General features: G+C 50.4%; 1 protein-coding gene across 1 annotated transcript in view; it reads left to right on the top strand.

Annotated features, from left to right (window-relative positions):
• The window catches only part of HIKESHI (heat shock protein nuclear import factor hikeshi), a 168,908-nt gene that overhangs the window by 124,643 nt on the left and 23,939 nt on the right, over positions 1 to 20,326 (top strand). The window contains exons 3-4 of the mRNA XM_069639739.1: positions 3,592 to 3,743; positions 15,596 to 15,714. Coding sequence (XP_069495840.1) covers positions 3,592 to 3,743; positions 15,596 to 15,714 — 271 coding nt within the window. The remainder of the gene's footprint in view (positions 1 to 3,591; positions 3,744 to 15,595; positions 15,715 to 20,326) is intronic.

The following is a 20,326-nucleotide window of genomic DNA, read 5'->3' as shown; positions in this document are numbered from 1 at the left end:
TGCCCAATGGCAATGAAAGCTGCAAGACTACATCCTCACTGACATTGTGGCCAGCTCAGACCTCACGGAGGCGATTCGGAATTACTTCACCGAGAACACTACCCCTGACTCCTCAACGGCAACAGTGTGGGACGCCATGAAACCGGTGATCTGAGGGGTGGCGATGGATTTGACAGCGAGACTCAAGCGCCTAAACCTACTGAAGCAACAGAAGCTCGAGGAGATACTCGTAGAACTGGAAAACAAGCTCAAAAGCCGTTATACGAAAACAACGCACCGTGAACTAAAAGGAGCTAAAAGTGAGCTTGAGATCCACCTAGCTGACCGAGCCGCCAGAGCATTAACCTATACTAAGCCGTACTACTATCTGAACAGTAACAAAGCGAACCGGCTCCTAGTATACAAACTGAAGAAACTTCAAACCAGGAACCACATCCAAGCCCTGCGGGACAGAAACGGCTCCTTACACCATCTGGACCCCGAAAAACTCAAGTTAATGGTGCAACACCACAAAGAAATCATGGCAGGGCCTCCGTCGTCCACCTCAGCTACCGCTCAATTCCTGGCCCAAATCCCAAAGACACAGCCACTCCTGTCACATTCCGATCTGGAGGGCCTCATCTCAGAGGAGGAAGTCAGGGAAACAATCCGCCACCTGAAGAACACACCACCCGGTCCGGACGGGCTATCGGCAAAATTTTACACAAAGTTTGCTCACATGCTAGCACCACAGCTGGCAAACCTTTTTAACTCATTCCTCTCCACTGGCTCCACAACTTCGTCCATGAACGAGTCGATAACAGTACTGATCCCCAAAGCAGGGAAGGACCGAACCCAATGTGCACCTTACAGGCCCATAACGCTCCTAAATAACGAAGCGAAAATATTCACCAAAATCCTAGCTAATCGACTGGCCCCCTTCCTCCCGGAGCTCATCCATCCAGACCAAACAGGCTTCATCCCGGGCCGGAGCACCCAAGATAACATCTGCAGAACCATCAACATCATTGAATCAGCAAACAGGCTGGGCACAAAGCTTGCAGTTCTCACCTTAGATGTGCACAAGGCATTCGATATGCTCGATTGGGGCTACGTGGAGAAAATCCTAAGACGCTTTGGCCCAAATTTTGCAAAATGGGTCCTAGCCATCTACCAAAGACCATCTACGAACCTATGCCTCAACGGGGCCAAATCCAGCAGGATAAATATAACTAGAGAAACGAGGCAGGGAGGTCCTCTCTCCCCACTTATTTTTGCCCTATCAATGGAGCCATTCGCGGACAGGGTCCGCCGAAACTCATCAATACTGTGCCTAACGTTTAAAAGTGAATCCTACAAAATCGCCCTATATGCGGACGATGTGCTCCTCACACTCACCAAACCAGAAGAATCAATAAGAGCCCTACGGCAAACTCTGGAGGAGTTCCGCATAGCCTCAGGGTTCACAATAAACATCTCCAAATCAGTAGTACTAGGAATCAATATCCCCAAGAAAGTCCAAATCCCACCTCAAAGCAGAGTTCCAGATCCCTTGGGCAAGAAGCAGCATCAGTTATCTGGGAATTTGTATACCCAACAATACCGAGAAGCTGTATAAGACAAACTTTCCGGCACTCTTCAGAGACCTGAAAAATGACATCAACCGCTGGAAAAACCAGGAAATCTCCTGGTTCGGCCGAACCACCGCGATAAAAATAAACCTAACCCCACGGCTGTTATATTACGCTCAAGCCCGGCCGGTGTCGATCCGGGAAAAGGCTCTGCAAAAGTTGCAAGGAGAGATTCTGAACCTAGTCGGGGAGGGAAAGAAAGCCTGCATCCCGAAACGCATCATGCTCCGAAGTGCCGCCCTGGGAGGCATAGGGGTCCCAGACGTAGCAAGGTACTGCCTCGCCGCCCAACTGGCCCCGGCCTTTGCCTGGAAGCTCCTTACCAACCGTCCTCGGTGGTTACAACTGGAAGAAGATTGGAGCCAGACCCCGCTGGAATCTCTGCCTCACTCCAAAGAGCCCAAAGGGGCCCAGGCCGTGGGTCCCCTACCAGCAACACGGTCGCCAGCTGGAAAGCGGCAGCCCGCCATTGGAAATGCAGAGGCACAACGGGTCCCCTCACGCCAATATGGGACAACCCCGACTTCTCCCCTGGAATCTCACCAAATCAGTTTGTGGAGTGGCAGGCCGGGGGCATTGAGACTATTTCGGATTTCTTCGAGAGTGGTCTCCCTTTAAACTTTGAAGAGTGCAAGACAAAATTCAAGATTCCGGAAACGGAAAGGTTCCGTTATACGCAGCTGAGGCACTGGCTGTCAAATCCCCAGGTCAGGAAACAGGGCAGCAGAGAGCTCACGGCATTGTAACTCACCCTCTCGGCAAACCCCTCGAAAGGGAAAATATCCACACTGTACAAAATACTAGACACAGCAGACCCCACTAAAAAAGAACCGTACATGGTGAAATGGGAAGAGGACATTGGAAGACCAATCGAACCAGAGGAATCGCACCACATCTGGTCCCGCGCAATGAAAATCTCAAAATGCGTGACGAATAAAGAAAGCGCATTTAAAGTCTGCTACAGATGGTACAGAACTCCGGTAATCCTAAACAAGTGCAACCCGGCTATCCTGGCTCAGTGCTGGAGGGGGTGCCCCGGACCGCGGAACTCTATTCCACCTCTTCTGGTCCTGCCCGAAAGCCACCCTATTCTGGAGGAAGATCTTGGAAGAAATTAAGGGAATCACCGGACTCAACATCCCCTGGCACCCAGGAATCGTACTACTGGGGGCGACAGACGCCCAATTCCCCCTTACTGGCTGCCTGGCGGACCTCTGCTCCCATCTCCTCACAGCCACCAAAATCACCATCGCCAGACTTTGGAAAAACCCGGAAGGCCCGTCCACGCAGATGTGGTGGTCCAAATGCTGGCAAATTGTCGCAGCCCAAATTTGAACGCATATGGGCCCCCTTTCTGGACTACGTGCAGCAATTCCCAGGGGTGGCGAGTTAACCCCCAACCTTGCGCTGGATGGAAACCCAAGACTGAATAGCACCAAGAAGAACCAGACCGGAGACGCGACTGAGTCCCTTCACACCCCTGAACTGTCACTACCCACCAGTCCACCCACCCCGACATTGAAGGTCCTGCGTCAAAGTACCCAGCCCAAACACAGCTAAAGAGTTGTATCGAACCTTGAAACTATTTCCTCGTCGGAACAGATAGTCCACTGTTCCTAATGTGCACACAGCTCCTTGCCCCATGTTCCCCTTCTCCCTCCTCAGTTGTAGTTAACCTTTTTGTTTTTGATGAGAACGCAGGATCAGCTAAAACGTAGTTACATAAAGAGTGGTTCTCTCCTACTAAATGTTTTAGCAAGTTTGTAAAAGCATGTAACAATCACAGAATCTGTATGACTTGTTATGCCAAAAATAATTAAAATGTTGAAAAAAAAGAAAAGATGATTAAACCACACGGAGAGCCATACCACCGGTGACTAGTGCATTGAAGAAGACATGGAATATTTAGTGTTTTATTTGTATCTTTTAAGATGCATTTTCTTGACTAATATTGTATTATCTGTTTTTATTTTTATTTTAGGAGAAGGCGGACAGCATCCATTTGGAGCAATGATCATCCCTCAGATGCCATCAGTCGCCCAAATCGGAATTTCTGTGGAATTATTGGAGCAGTTAGCACAGCAGACACCTGTTGCTAATGCAGCTGTATCAACAGTTGATTCATTCACTCAGGTAATTGTTTATATAAAGCGTTGTGGACTTAATACCTGCTTGGTTCGTGAAATGCAGAGAATACTTCTGCAATAATCCTAAGGCATGTCTCCAACAGTTCACAAAGACACTGGAATCGCCAACCTAAACAAAAACCTTCTACTCATAGGTACAGTATGAACAATACTCATAGGAACAGTGTAAACCCAGGTGTGAGGGTGTGCAAGATACTCATAAGAAAACGTATGGAACTCATTTCTACTGTTAAATGCCTTGAACACAGCTTCCAAACCTACATCGACATTTCAACAGGGCTACTCCACTTGTAATCTCAACATGGTGGTAGATGTGAGAGAGCTTGCTTTCATACACAACACTCTTCTGCAAACAACCCCCAACACATACAAACTTCAAATTCAGCTTATTATAGCTAAACAATAACTACTGTACTTAAGTCCATGTTCACATCTCCGCCACACTTAATAGGTGCCCTTCCCGCGGCAGGGAACAGGACTGGAGAATATAACAAAGAAGCTTGGAATTTCCTTACAAACCTTTACTGGGCACCTCACTAGTCTAGTGTGCTATCACAGACCAATCAGCCAGTTCCTTTTAGCACACAATACTTAACAGGCATGTGGTTTTTGGAGGTGGAGTGACGGCTATACGTATGGAAAGGTACAATGGGCTAGGAGTGCCGTAGACACAGTGAGAAACCAGAAGGTGTCTCATCCGCTAGTCCCCGGGAATCTCTCTCCCAGGTGGCCAGTTTACGCCCATCGCCTTTGGATCCTGACCCTGGGGGTGGACCAGTGTGGGAGGATCACCTGGGTGAGGGGTCTTGGGGAGTTTGGATTGGGGCACCTAATGGCAAGACACAGTATCCTCTTCCCTGAACACCTTTACCCCATCCTACCCGGTAGGTTATTTAGGAACTCTACCCCCCCTTTCCCTACACACTTTCACATGGACAGCCCGCTCTGGGAGAAAACAGGCTCACACCCGAGCATTGTACCCGACATGTCGCTCTACTATGGTCAGGATATTAATGGTTAACCACTCGCATCTGACTTCTATTAAGCTTCCCCAAACAGATAAAAGGCGGAGCACGGGAACACACTCCGAGCGAGGCAAAGCACACAAAGGAACAGTATTTTCGAGACCACAGTTGAACAAGGGGAGAAAGGCAGCAAACCAAGAATGGTACACCCAGGAGGGAGATACCCCTGACCTTTCCGGCAGAACACCGTTATTTTCAAGTCCTTTGGATTGAAAGGCGTAAGGCCAGGAAACAAGACTGAAGAATCCTGCATTGTGTTTCGGAGATACCCAGGGCCCTCCTGCATGGCTGATCAAGTCAGGGAGGAGCAGCAGCCGCCCCGGTACGGTGCTTGGCTCCAAGATTAAAGCAGCACCAGCAAGATTAACACAGCTGGTGAGTTGAGGAGACCGATGCAAGACCGGTCTGTGTTGAAGTGAAGGTTGCAAGCAGCAACATTATTGTATAAAGAGTGCAAGAAGGAAGATTTGTAATGCGTGTAATGAAAGACCAAATTGCTGATGGATGTTTGAACTAAGAGAAGAAAGATACAACACCTAAGACAGAGTGGTCCAGCACCGCAGATGTGCTCAATCGAAGGTCTCTGTAAGGTGTCCAGCTAAAAGTGATAGTAAGGAAAAGTAAAGAATGAGAAATTAAGTAAATCAAAGTGGTCCTGCGATGGTTTGAGAAAAATCCAACGCACAATCTAACGTCTTTTTGATACGGTCCGAGCCCAAACGAGGAAGATCCGTGCTCCGACCCCGATTGAAAGAGACCAATTGTGAATATTGTGCTAAAGTGGGTCCGAACCTGAAGGAGAGAGACCTATGATGAATAGTGAACCTGAGAACTTGTCAATGTGAAAAACCTGGGAAAAAGCAACTTTAGTGCTTGTTTATGTCGGGCCTCTGGAATAAAGAGACTTTAAATGGTAAAGAGACTTTGGCACAGAAGTCCCTGATACCTATGCTTTGAACTGTATGCTTGTGGCAGAGAAGCCAGAGTGTGTGTGTCGAAGCTCGAACGTGCCACCTTGTCCTGTGAACGTAGGGAAGGGAAGCCAACAGCTCAACTATCCTGATAAATTCTTTCTTGAACACTTTTTTCTTTTGCATACATTGTTACCCCACACCATTTGTATTTAGAAGTAAGGATTGGCAATAGGTTTATTAGTATAGGCCCTTTTATTTCGACAAAGACACCGCCAGGACTGTGTTATTTCTTACTTGATGGTTTTAGCTTGCTCCTATCCTTAGATTTAGGTTTAGATAGGTGTTCAACCAACCCATTGAATTTCAATAAACACCCTTGAACTGTGATCTTTGTCTGCAAAATTATATTTTTTGTCTGTCGCACGAGACTCCGGTGTAGATGTGGCAGACCATCACCGAAGACCAGTGGGTTTTGTCCATCGCTTGGGCGGGCTTTCGCTTACCCCTTCCCCCTACTCCACCCTTCAACCCTCCCTTCAACAGATTGTGACACCCTCCCTCAGAGCCAAGGTTCAGAAGCTTCTAGACCTCAGGGCGGTGAAACCTGTTCCTCTCGGGGAACAAGGGGAGGACTTCTACTCTCGTCTGTTCACAGTGCCCAAACCCAACCAGGCTAGCCTGTGCACCATCCTCGACCTTTCCCAGTTCAACCTTTCTCTTCCCCAAGAGAAATTCAAGATGATCACACCTTGCCAAATAAAGTCCTCTCTTCGGAAGAGCGACTGGATCAGTGTAGTGGACCTTCAGGACACGTATATGCACATTCTGATCTGGAGGCCGCATTGAAAATATCTGCGGTTCTCCCAGGGAGGGGAGCACTTCCAGTTCTGTGTGCTTCCTTTTGGTCTCAGCTCGGCGCCACATGTCTTTACAAAGATGTCGGTTATAGCAGCTTTCCTTAGGCTACAGGGTGTTCATGTATATCCGTATTTGGAGGACTGGCTCCTATGCAGCCCTTGTCCATTGACTGCTTTGAGCAATCTCCAGTCGCTCCTCCAGCTCCTGTTCAATCTTGGGCCGTCGGTGAACAGGTAGAAATCTTCCATGATGGTCTCCCAAGACCTGATCTTCCTGGGTTTCTGTTGGAACACGATCAACTCCAAGGTGTAATTGACATTGGACAGGATTGCGGATCTATTCGCCACGTGTCCGCTCTTCATCCAGTCAGAGCGCATGACCGCTTGGTGGTTCCAGAGACTTCTGGGCCTCATGGCCTCGTGCGTACTAGCCCTTCTCCAGCATGGGGTCTGGCATGGATTCACCTGCTCATGAATATTCCCAGTCGTCAGGCTGGGAATCATCGGTAAAGAGAAAATCTGTTTCAGTTCTGTTTCTGAACTGTCTTTCTACTAATAACCAATCGCTGGTCTCTGGGTCATACTTCCCCCAGCCAATGACTGCCCTCCACCCAAGCCCCTCCTCTGGCAGCCATCTTCAGATTTTTACTGCACGTTCAAGTGTTGGGAGTCCTTGTGCTGTAGCTCTTGAGCTTTAACTGCGTATTGCGTTTTTTTCAAAGAGTTTACTCTTATTTTTCGGTCAATCGAGCCTCAAGCTCCACCAATTCTTTTTCCGATCAACGGGGACCCGTTTCAGAATTTTATACACACCTCTAGGGTGGATTTTCGTGTAAATTAACTTCTTGGAGGATTCCGGAAGACCTTTGAGACCTATCCTGATTTGGACATGGCCCAGGACAAGAGAGATTTGACGCCTACTGGATCCAAACTGTTGAGGAACTGCCCAGGATGTGGACTGCATAACGCCTTTAAGGAGGACGAGCACTCCGAGTGCCTAAACTGCCTACACGCCGACAAGTCGCACGTGGAGGAGGACTGTGCGTTCTGCAAGAACATGTCCACCCGTACCATGAAGGACAGTCGTACACGAGTCGCCAACTGGCTGGAGGTGAAGGGCCCAGCAGCAGGTGAGTCCGAGCGGTCTTCTAAGACCTTTTTGAGGGTGCTCCGGCGACGGGGGACCAACAAAAGGCAAAGCACCGCAAGTCCACGGGCACCGGGAGCACCATTGGTGCGGGCTCCTTGGCTGCCAGGCAGGGCGCGACGCCATCATCCACTAGCCAACGCTCTCACTCGGTGAAGAGAAAGTCGGAGAACCCGGGTAAGCTTCGGGAAAAGCCCCGGTCGATTCCGACGGAGAAAGCCAAGGGGGAGCGAGACGATGACCCTCCCCCTAAGGTGAAGGCCTCAGACACGCCCAAGGTTGTAAAGGCCCTGATTCACCTGGCTAAGGCCTCGATTGAGGGAATCGTTGCGGCCCTTGCGAAGCCTACGGAGGCTACCGCAGTGGAGCCGATCTCCGGGCCTAGAGTTTCCCTGCCACCCCGGAGGGAATCATCTTTCCAGCCAAAACGGGTTGAGAAAGAGGGGGCCCTAACGGACTCAGATACCTCCTCCGAGGATGGCATCAAAGCTAATCCTGGACAAGAGGTTCGAGGAGGCCAGGACCTATGGGAAGGATCCCGACGAGGCGGACTTAGAGAGCGACGGTGGAGCCGATGAGAAACCGTGGGCGACCCCATGCCCCAGCCAACGCTCCCGTCGCAACCAATGCCTATACCACAGGACAACTTGGGAGCAATCGTCATGGCTTAGCAGACCCTGTGCATGGAGATGAGGACAAGGCTGCCCTTACCCCCATCAGACGATCCAGCGGCACCTGCACCATCTGGGAGCCCGCCGAACAAGCTGAGGCGAGTCCATCCTCCCCCTCCCTTCCGAGGCGAGTCCATCCTCCCCCCTCCCTACCAGCTTTCACCCTCATCCCCTCCGCCGACGGACGAGACGGCGACGAGGGGGACTGGCAATGACGGAATGGATCTCCCGTCACCTCACCCGACGAAATTGACCCCTCATTCCAGCTCTGCCCCGAGGAACAGGAGGAGGGATTTCTCTACCAACGATGGGAAGCCTAGAGGAAGACGGTACTCTCAGTCCCGCTGTCCGATGACCTATGGGACGAAGGACTGTCCCTTTTGAAGTACCGGGTCCCGGACTCTGCTCCTATGTGCATCAGGGCGCAACCGACCCCGGATTCCCTAGTCTCCGTGGCACCCAAAAAAAAGTGGCAGGGGCGATGGCATCGCCCTCCACTTCCCCGCCGGATAGCGAGGGAAAGAAGTTAGAAGCCATGTGACAGCGCGTCATCTTGTCGGCAGCGACGACCATTAAAGCGGCCAACACCCTCGCTAACGTGGCCCGCTATGATAGGGAGCTGTAGTTCAAGATCGCCCCTATCCTAGACTTCCTCCCGGATGACAAGAGGGCGGAAGCCCTGGAAATCCTTCAAGAAGGCGAGGTGGCGTCTGATCATGCCATCACGGTAGCCACGGACATCGCTGATACCGGTTTTTGTCAGATGGGCAACGGCGTTTGCCGGCGCTGTTGGCTCAGGGCCACCGACTTCCCACTTCCGTCAAGGCATGCAGACCAGGGTACTGGACATGCCCTTTGACGGAAACAACCTGTTTGGGAAAGTGTTGGACGAGATTCTGCAGGCCATCAACACAGACACTGACACGGCCCGTGCCTTGGCACTCTATCAACGACGGCCGTCCTTTCGGACCTCTGGAGGCAAATCCCAAGGTGCCTCCAAAGGATTCGGCGGTAGTGCATCGTCGTACCGACAAGCTGCCCGTTCCTCATCACAGGAAGCTTACAGAGGCCGCAGCCAGACAGGTGGATACCGTCGTTGCCAAGGAGCCCAGGGTGGCAAGGCCTCGGCGAAACAGGACTGAACCGGCTGTGGCATCGGGCCCCTACCTAAGCACCCCGGTGGGAGGCTGGCTTGCGAAATTCGTCAGCGTATGGGAGTCAATCTCCATCGACCGTTGGGTGCTGGACCCCCTGGCCCACGGGCACACTCTGGAATTCCAAAGGAAGTGTCCCCGTTTCCCACCTGTGGCCAGGAAAGAAATCCACATTCCACAGCTGCTTCTGGAGGTACGAGCCATGCTGAGAAAGGGCGCAATAGAGCTTGTCCCAAAGAGGCTCCGGAGTGTACTCGCGGTACTTCCTCGTCCGAAAGAAAACCGGTGGCTGGTGGCCCATCCTGGACCTTCGACGTCTCAACAAATACATCAAAGCACAGAAATTCCGGATGGTTACCCTACAGCACGTGCTGGGACAGCTGGAAGAAGGCGATTTTTATATCGTCGCTGGACTTGTGGATGCTTACTTTCACATCCCCATACACAAAGGACACCAAGTTCCTATGGTTCATGGTCCAAGGGCGGCACTACCAGTTCAAAGCCCTGCCCTTCGGGTTGAAGTCAGCTCCAAGGGTCTTTACCAAGTGCCTGGCACCGGTGGTGGCTCGGCTGCGCCTGCAGGGGATCCATGTAAACCCCTACCTGGACGATTGGCTCATCCGAGCAAAGTCAAGAGAACTTGCTGTCGACCACACGGCAAGACAGTCCGTCTGCTCACGGAACTGGGATTCTCGGATCAACTTTGCGAAATCCCATCTGGTACCGTCACGGCCAAACTCGACACGGTGGCACGGTTGGCCTCGACGTCGGAGGAAAGGACGAGGGCCATCCTAGGCAAGGTACACCGGCTGTTGACCATGGAGGTACCCAAGGTGAGGTCCATCAAATCCCTGCTCGGCATGATGTCATCTTGCATCTTCCTAGTGCGTCTGTGCAGGTTGCGGATACGGCCACTGCAGGAGTTCCTCGACGCCCGTTGGATGCAAGCGACGTAAAACTTTGAAGACAAGATCCTGCTCAATGAGACTTTGCGTCAAACGATCCGGTGGTGGGGCTTCTGCGTGCATCTCGCAGCGGGCATGGACTTCCAGACCCCAGCGCACCAGGAATCTGACGACGGGCGCCTCCCTGGAGGGATGGGGAGCACACACCGGAAATCTCCACGCAAGAGGCCTCTGGCTCCCGGAGGAGAGGTCCCTGCACATCAGCGTCCTGGGGCTCGGGCCGTTTTCTGGGCTCTCGGGTCTTTCCTTCCGTCCCTCATGGGCAAATTGGTACGAATCTTCACCAACAATACACCACGATGTTCTACATCCGTAAGCAGGGAGGTACCAGATCCCCAGCCCTATCAGGGAAGCGCACGATCTGTGGCACTGGGCCGTCACCCAAGGGATGTTCCTGTTACCCTTTCATCTGGCAGGAGTGAAAAACGCTGTCGCCGACTCACTCAGCAGGGAGCTGCGCTCTTGCAGGATCAAGTGGATCTCCTTTTCCGGCGGTGGGCCAATCCCCAGATCGATCTGTTTGCAACGGCAGCGATCACCAAGTGCCGGAGGTTTGGCAGCAGGTTTCCCCAGCCGGGGAGCATGTACGATGCATTCTCCTTCCCCTGGGACGGCCTGTTCCTGTATGTGTTCCCTCCGTTGCTTCTACTTCTATGACTCATCAGTGCAGGATGATACTCGTCGCACCAGCGTGGCTGAGGCAGATATGGTTCCCGGACCTTCTGGATTTGTCGGCGTCCTCCCCCACCCCCCCAGTCAAACTGCAGACTGACACAGATTTTCTCACCAGGGAAGGAGGCGCCATCCTACATCACGACCTGGGATCGCTGAATCTGCAGGCCTGGCTCCTGCAGCACTAGAGTTCGGAGGCTACGATATCCCAGCGGACTGCAAGGAGGTACTTGCAAAGGCCAGGGCGTCCTCGACTCTTAAGTGCTATGGGCATAAGTAGAAGAGGTTCTCTGTCTGGTGCTATGCACAGAACCTCAACCCTCTAAGGATTACGGCCCCTCAAGTGCTGCCGTACTTGCTATTGCTGGCCAAGGCGAGGCTGGTGCATGCCTCTACACCAGAACTCCGGGGCGGTCGTCGCTGTGGTCTCACCGCCTGGTGAAGGAGTTTATGAAAAGACTGTTCTGCGCGTTCCCGCTGGTGAAGGCTCCGGCCCCGGCGTGGGAGCTCAACGTGGTGCTGGCTAGGCTCATGGGTCCCCCAATCGAGCCCTTGCATTCGGCACCGCTGAAGTTCTTATCATGGAAGACCGCGTTTCTTGTGGCCATCACCTCCGCACAACGAGTGGGAGAGATCCAGGCCCTCTCCTGTAAACCTCTGTACCTGACATTCCACAAGACGAGGGCAGTGCTGAGGACGCACCCCTCCTTCAAAGGTGCCGTCGGACGAGCCCTTGGTGTTACCTGTTTTCTTCCCGTCGCCTTTGTCGCCGGCTGAGAGGACTTTGCACTCGCTGGATGTGGCTAGAGCGCTGAAGTTCTATGTGGACCGCACAAAGAATTTTCGGAAGACGTCACAGCTGTTTGTGAACTTTGGATCTGTGAACCAAGGGAAGGCCCTCTCGACGGCTTCAATTTCCAGATGGGGCTCTGGCTGCATCATGCACTGTCACCAGTTGGCAAACCGACCATTGCCCAGCCGTCCAAGAGCCCATTCAACCAGAGCGATCGCTGCTAGTACGGCGTTCTTGTCTGGTGTGCCCCTGCTGGACTTCTACAGGGCTACTACGTGGAGGTTGACACACACCTTCACAAGATTCTACTGCGCCGACGGGGATTCCAGGGAGGAGTCCAGAGTCGGCCAGGCAGTGCTGCGCAACCTGTTCGCTTGAAGGTGAGCCTGGTGAGGAGGTAAGAGATGCTCCTGTGGTTGTGCATGTGTGTACTGCTATGTATTCATGAGCATGTCAATCCATGCCAGACCCCATGCTCTAGAACGAACAAGTTACTTACCTGTAACTGTTGTTCTCTAGCATGGGTCTGGCATGGATTCACATGCGAACCCTCCCTCCAACCCCTCTGCGGCTCTTCTCTTGGTCCTACTGCCACTTTACGTGCTACCAAATCTGAAGATGGCTGCCAGAGGAGGGGCTTGGGTAGAGGGCAGTCATTGGCTGGGGGCAGCATGACCCAGAGGGCAGTGATTGGTTATTAGTAGAAAGACAGTCCAGAAATGAAACAAAATTGAAGCTGATTTTTTTTCTTTACTGAGGATTCCCAGCCTTACGACGGGGAATATTCATGAGCATGTGAATCCATGCCAGACCCATGCTGGAGAACAGTTACAGGTACGTAACTTGTTACTTCCTCTTCCGTGTCTCAAAGTGAGACGTACGCAGCTGGCTCTTCTGAGCTCTTGGTGTCAGGCTTTGGACTTAGATTCCAAGATGATCCCAGTTCCATCCTGTATGATGACAGACCTTCTATGGTGGTCTTCGACCAACAATCTTACAGTGGGGCCTCTTTCAACAGCCCTGCCCACAAGTGACGATTACCACAGACTCCTCCCTTCTGCGGGACTCTGGATCATCTCCAGGTTTCCCATCTATGGATGCCGCAAGACAGGCAGTTTCATATAAATTATTTGGAACTCTTGGCTGTTTTTTTGGTGCTGAAAGCTTTTCAACCATACATCACGAACTGGGTGGTCCGCGTCCGCATGGACAACTCGGTGTCAATGTTTTATATATACAAGCAGGGTGGTACCAAGTCACCGCCTCTTATGGGAATGGGCCATCCAGCACAGCATTTGGCTACTGGCGGTACACATTCCGAGGCAATTCAATGCGACTGCAGGCTCACTCAGCCGCCAGACAGCAGCCAGCTACGAGTGGGAACTGAACTTTGAGGTCCTTTCCACCATCTTTCGTCAATGGGGCACTCCAGAAGAGGACCTTTTTGCGACTGCCACAAACTGGAAACTTCCTCTTTATGCACCCAGGAATGGTCTCGGGACCTCGTCTCTAGGGGATGCTCTCGAGATCATGTGGTACAACATGAAGGCATATGCCAACCCGCCTCTTCCCCTGATTCATCGGTCACTCTGCAAGCTCAGGAATACATCAAATTGCACTCTCCTGTTCATGGCTCCTTGGTGGCCAGCCAGATTCTGGTTTTCGGAACTTCAGCATCTGTTGATTTGTTCTCCGATCAGACTGCCGTTGATGCCCAACCTGCTTCACCAGTGCGATCAGCAGATGTGGCACCCCTCCCCACAATCATTCAGCTTGGCGACTTGGTGCCTGAATTCAAATCCTTAGCGCAGTTTAACTTGTCCGAGGACAATATGCGCATTATCCAAGCGGCCAAGAAGCCTTCTACAAGGTCCCAGTATAGGAGCAAGTGGCTCCATTTTTGTCACTGGTGTTTAGCTAAGCAACTAGACCCCAGACATGCTACGATTGACACTGTCCTTTCGTTCATTTCTCATCTGGCTGCTTTGGGCATTCATGTCTTGTAGGACTTACTTGTCGGCTATTGCCGCCTACCTGTCCACTGACACCTGTTCTTTTCTTTGATGAACCCAGTCATTAAAAGCCATTTCACAGGTTTATTACATCTTTTTCCACCTGTACGCAATCCTCATCCAAAGTGGGATTTAAATGTGGTCCTGACCGCTTTTGCCATAAACCATCTGAACCCATGGCTATGAATGATCTAAAGTACCTTTCTTGGAAGGTTGACTTTTTGATTGAGTGACTTCGGCAAGGTGAGTAAGCAAGCTTTATCCATGGAACATCTGTTCCTTAACTTCCATAAGGATAATGTTGTGCTCCGCACTCCTCCTCCTTTCCTCCTTAAAGTAGTGACTGATTTTCATTTGAATCAATCTATCTCATTACCTGTCTTTTTTCCAAACCCGGCCTCAGATGCCGAGAGAGTGTTACACAATTTAGATGTCAGACGAGCCCTAAAGTTCTATCTGGACAGAAAAACGGAACTCGGGGAGGAAGGGGAAGGGGTTCCTCTCAACTCTTTAGTACGTTAGGACACCCGAAAGGGAAATTTGCTTCAAAGGCTACTATCTTCCGATGGATTGCCTCCTGTATTTCAGAAGCGTTCATGCCCATCTTGTGTGTGGCAAAGCGGCTGCTGTTCCCTTCCAGAAGTATGTTCCCTGGGAAACCATTGCCAAGGCAGCTACGTGGGCTTCCCCATCATCTTTTTGTAAGCATTACTGCTTGGACCTGAGCTCCAGGGCCGATGCTCAATTCGGTCAGGCTGTTCTTAAAAACTTTTTTCAGTAAGGGGGTTCCATCCGCCCATATTACCTTTTGAGGAGTGCTTTGGAATCTCCCATAAGTATGGAGGAAAGGGGACAGGACGGGACGTAGGAGTATAACAAAGTTACCGCAGTGACTACCTTATTCCTAGTCCATAGTCCCTTTTCCTCCATACGCCTGCCTGCCGTCCCCTCTAATAAGTATCCTCTATTTCTTAAATGGTCGCAGACCTGGCGATAGAAAAGGACTGAAGGGCGACGTGCGGGACGGCGCTCAGGGGGGCGAGGTTAGGACCGTGTGCGGTACCGCGCTTAAGAAGAGGACACAATGTTTTCAATTTTGATGCTTTTTAACAAAAGTGCTCCAGTCCCATCCCGAAGGACTGAATGTTCCACAAGTATGGAGGAAAGGGGACTATGGAATAGGAGTAAGGTAGACACTACGGTGAGTAACTTTGTTAATCTACCCCACCTCTTTTTATCTGTGCTCTTAGCTTCTTCCTCTTTACCGGGGTATTCAGGCCCTGTACGTTATGTGAATGAATTAGCAGCGCTCTCATCTTTACTCTGTTGTTTTCCCCCTCAAATGCCTTTTGCATCCCCTTTGGGTTCCTTACCCCTAGCGGTTATAATAAACCCTCCAAGTGGTCCCCCCCTGACCCCCCCCCCCCCCCCCCCGCTTCTCCCTCCCCTCCCCATCCTCTATCCGGTCTAAAATAACAATTACCAGGTATGCATCTTTGGAAATTTCACTATGCATTGAGGTTTTCACACTTACAAATGTTGAACGTGTTGCCTACAGAGTTATAAGTGAGAATTTGTATTTCGTTAAAATAAATGTACTGACTTGAATACCAATATTTTCTTTTCAGTTTACACAAAAAATGCTGGACAACTTCTATAACTTTGCTACATCATTTGCTGTGTCTCAAGCACAGATGACACCAAACCCTTCGGAGGTTTTCATCCCAGCAAATGTAGTCTTAAAATGGTAAGGATGCATATGCATATACATGTACACTGATAACTTCAGTTTAAGCCTACTGCATTGCTTTCTAGGGTAATTTGTACTGCTGGCACTGAAACGTGTCCATTGAGAAATGATAGTGCTTGTAGAAATGGTAAAATGTAAGTACTGGTCTTTAGAAATGTCTGTCATTTGTTGTCTTCCTTTACCACATAGCTATAATTAGATACAACCACTAAGTGTAAGTGTATCTATATTTCTGGAGCTTGTGGATCTGCTTGGATCGCATGCTATGAATAGTCCGATATCTAGTGGTAGTCGCAACATATAAGATTTGTTTTCTAAACTCAAACAGACGTTGACAGGGCGTGTTAGTAATACTATCCCTAGTGTGACGTGTACTGTACCCATGGTCCTTCACGCACCTCGGTCCCTCAGATCGTTTTTTTCCACCATCGAAGTCAGTCACAAATGCAAAGTTCTCTTCCAGGCTGATGCCTTTTAATTAGTTGAAAGTTTACTAGTAGACTCTTCTTTCTTTTCCTTATTGTCCGCTTTTGCCGCACAGCCAACAGACTGCTCGACGGCTTTCGACAGACAACCTCATTGTCGACTACTTAGACCAGACACGGCGTACACAGGCCTCTTCAGGCTTCGGCCCTTACAGTTGGGAGGGAGGGAGGGAGGGTGGAGGTTCTTCTTACTGACCTCTTTAGAGAATGCATATTCTGCCATCCACTTTCCCTTTTTCTCGCCAATCTGCCCTTGTAATAAATAATGGGCAAAGTTACCTTTACATTTTGATCTACCCGTCACCGAAAATTCCAGTGAAAGGACATGCACCGAGCGTGCAATTACTGTCTCCCGAGGAATCACCCTGAAAAAGTTTGCAAATCATGCAAACGTTTTCAACCTAAAACTCTAAAGGATCGACGCACCAAACGGTGGGCCGCTCACGCAATGCAGGCCGAAGCCTCCATCGACGTGACGGAAGACTCCAGCGAGGGCAGTATCGGGGGTCCTTAGTCGCGCTGAAGGCGATCAGAGTTCGTCGGAACCACAGGTGCAGTCCCCCAACTCCAATAAGCAGGCCGGCGGCTCTGTGATGGAGAAGACACCCGGCGGCCAGAGCACACATAAGCCCAAGAAGACATACTCCAGGGCCAATTTACGACAATACAGTCGAGCATCGGTGCCCACGCAGTATCCACAGAGAAATCCTCAGTTTCTTCCCTGTCATCTGGGCCATCACGTATGCTTTCGCCTCATGACAAGCCTCCGAAACTGCCCCCCAAGGTCCTCCTTTTGTGCGCCGAAAAACAGGCATCAAAAGGCGCATCTGCGTCCCCCAAGCAGACACCGAAAATGCAAGAGTTAAAAATGTCAGTGCTACCCTGCTTAAAGCTAGGTCACGGAAAAAGTAACAAACTCCCTCCCAGGCCACCCCTGTCAAATCAGGATTCCCACCTTCATGTGATTATACCCTTGAACACTTTAATACAATTTAAGGAGGATGTCAAGTTTTGTGGACTTTATGGACAGACACCCAGATCAACTTTAATCTCTTAAAGATGCCTTGCATTCAGGGGCCTCAGCACACCAGCCGCCTTTCTTGAGCCTCAGTTTAGCACCCCGGCCTCGACATACCAAGACCCCTCTCAGGCCATGTACTAGGACAATCCCGCAGGGTCACAAGACCAGGGGTCTCAACGTGACCTTTATAGCCGGGACCTATTCTATGATGACGATATCTATGTAATCCACTCGCCAGACCACCAGGACCAGCCGGTAGCAGATTCTCCTGTTGATTATGAACTGCAGTACAATTAACTGCTACTAAAGGCTGCATAACACTTTAACATCGGCACTCAGGAAGCACAAGTCAATAAAGACTTTGTGGAAGACATTCTGGGAGACAAAAGGTCTGCCAACCAGTTTATTCCGCTCCTGTAGTCTGTACAAAGACACATCCAGCCCTCCCTACTTGCACCTAGTCTCACCTGGGCAGTCAACCCCAGAATAGAAAAACGATTCAGGCCGTCGCCCACTAACTGTCTGTTTATTAGGGGTCAGCTTAAACCTGATTCATTAGTGGTTACCACTACCAGAAAGAGGGCAGGCACTCCCCTGTGGTCGGCCGAGGCCCCGCCAGAAAGCAAGAAAATCTAAGATCGCCTTCTCCGCGGCATACCAAACCCAAATCACCAACAACACTACGCTTTTAGCTAGTTACAGCGGCCACAAATGGGATGACCTGGTACACCAAGTCGAAGCTGTTCCGTAAAACCTAAAGTCTCAATTGTTAAATACTATTGCAGAGGGCAAGTAGATATCAAACTGCATCTTGAAAAATAACTTTGCAGCAGATAATGCAGGACGCATCATAGCAGAGGGCACGCTCATCAAGTGCCACTCCTGGTTCAGACAATCAGGGTTTAAGTTAGACACTCAGGTCACCCTCTTAAACATGCCATTGGAGCCTAATGTACTGTTCGGGAAGGCTGTCAAAGAGTGCTAAGGAGGAATACGACACGCTCAAATCCTTTGGCCAGCTAACAAACAAGCCCTATGTTCAACAGGGCTCCTTAAGCGCCAGAAGGTTTCGGGGTCCGGGTGCTCAACGTTCCTCGGGCTATACTCAAAGCAGACAATCCTTATTGTGGCGCCAATCCCAAGGACACTTCCTCTTCCAGTTATCAAAGAGGAAATAAAAGGGCCAGAGGAAGAGTCGGAATCTCACCTGGGAGAGGCTCCACCCCTCCCAAACAATGACGCACCGCTACAGGTCCCCTCCCATGCCACTCCAGTTGGAGGCAGAATTTCACACTTCACCCACGCATGGGAGGGAATAACATCGGACAAGTGGGTGTTGTCCACCGTGGCAGGCGGGTATTGTATCAAGTTGTTAAAAAAAAATCACCTTACCGGCCACCAAGGAAAATGTCAACGGAAGAAAAACACATATTGTGGAAAGAAGTAAAGGTACTGCAGGAAAAGGACGCCATCGAGATCGTCCCAGCCACTCAGGTAAACAAGGGTATTTATTCAACGTACTTCCTTGTGACAAAGAAAGACCTTTCCATATACCCAGTACTACATCGTTTCGCATGACCACGCTCCAAGAAGTAAAACGGGGGGACTACATGGCAACATTGGATATGAAAGATGCATACTTTCATAATTCAATGCTCCCTGCGCACAGAAAATGAGTTTCAAGATGGTGGGAGTTCACTACCAGTTCATGGTACTACCCTTCGGCATCGCCTCAGCACAAAAATACGGTGGCAGCACGCCTGCGCAGAAAGTCCATCCCGACTGGCTAATTACCGGGGAATCTCCTCAAATTTGCTAAGACAATACTTAAGACAATAGGCCTTCTTTTCAATCTGGGCTTCTCCATCAACGAAAAGAAATCAAGCCTAGTCCCCAGCCAAATAAAACTATTTCGAAGGGATTGTGTCCTCCGACGTATTCCTTATTTTTGATGTTATCCATTCCAGCTTACTGGCCTCAGCAAATAATTTCAGTAGAGGGCGCTGTGCGTCAACGTCCTTCGAGTTGGTGTCCCTCTACAGCCTCCGTATCGGCGCAGACGTCATCATGAGTATAAATAGACTCACGCAGTGTCCGTTGCTCAGTTCCTTTTTTCCGCGCTTTGTAGGCCTCAGAAACATAACGCTCGGTTCCTTTCTTCGAAGATTATTACCATTACAACAATGGCTTCTTCATCCGAACCATCGACTCCACGGGCCGGTTTCAAGAAATGTCGTGAATGTGGGGAAAAAAATGTGTTAATGGATCCTCACAGGATCTGTTTGTGGTGCTTGGGATCGGAGCATCACTGTTCGGAATGGGAGGACTGTATGTCCATGACGGCAAAAGCCTTGAAGGAGCGTAAGGGGAAGTTAGAAAGAGGTAAGGACTTTAAAACTTCTACTCCCTCGAAAGCTTCTTCGGCTGAGTCGGCTGAGTCGAGACATTCATCTCCTCGTCGACAAAAGAAACATTCCTGTTCAAGATCTCGAGGCGGTTCTCATCAGTCTTCGAGATCAAAACACTCTAAGAAGAGGTGTCGTAGAGCTCCCTCTTCTTCTTCCTCTACTTCCCCAGAAAGGGTCACCTGCCCCACGAAACACAGCTCTCCGGCTAAGTGAGAGGAATTCTGTAAAAATAAATGCTTAGCGCCTTCGAAAAAGCGGCCTCAACCCCCTCGGAGAAGTCTAAAGGTGATACCCTGGGTGAAAGACCCAAAAAATCAAAACGGCGCGAGTCATTGAACCCGGCCAGAGAAAGTACTTGAGCGTCATGAACCCTCATGTAAAAGCAATAAGACCGCGTCATCGATGCCGTCGTCGAAGATTCCTTCGACTCACAAATCTGCGTCATCGACGCCTTTGTCGAAGGGCCCTTCGCATAAATCGATTTCATCGACGCCGTCTTCGACGCCATTGTCGAGCCCGATAAAATACAAACCTACAACTGTCACTACGTCACAGGCAGTAGAGGTGGTGAAAGCTCCGACCATGACGTCAAGGATGCTGTTGGCAATCTCGACGACGCAGAGTAGGATTCCGATCCTCTTGAGTGCATCAAGGTCTTTTCAAACTTTTTCGACACCTTTTTCAGGATTGTCGAA

This window comes from Ambystoma mexicanum, chromosome 7q (genome assembly GCF_040938575.1).
Source record: "Ambystoma mexicanum isolate Mex_15411 chromosome 7q, UKY_AmexF1_1, whole genome shotgun sequence".
In the NCBI taxonomy this organism is placed as follows: domain Eukaryota; kingdom Metazoa; phylum Chordata; class Amphibia; order Caudata; family Ambystomatidae; genus Ambystoma; species Ambystoma mexicanum.
This window is presented reverse-complemented; position numbering and strand designations above follow the sequence as displayed.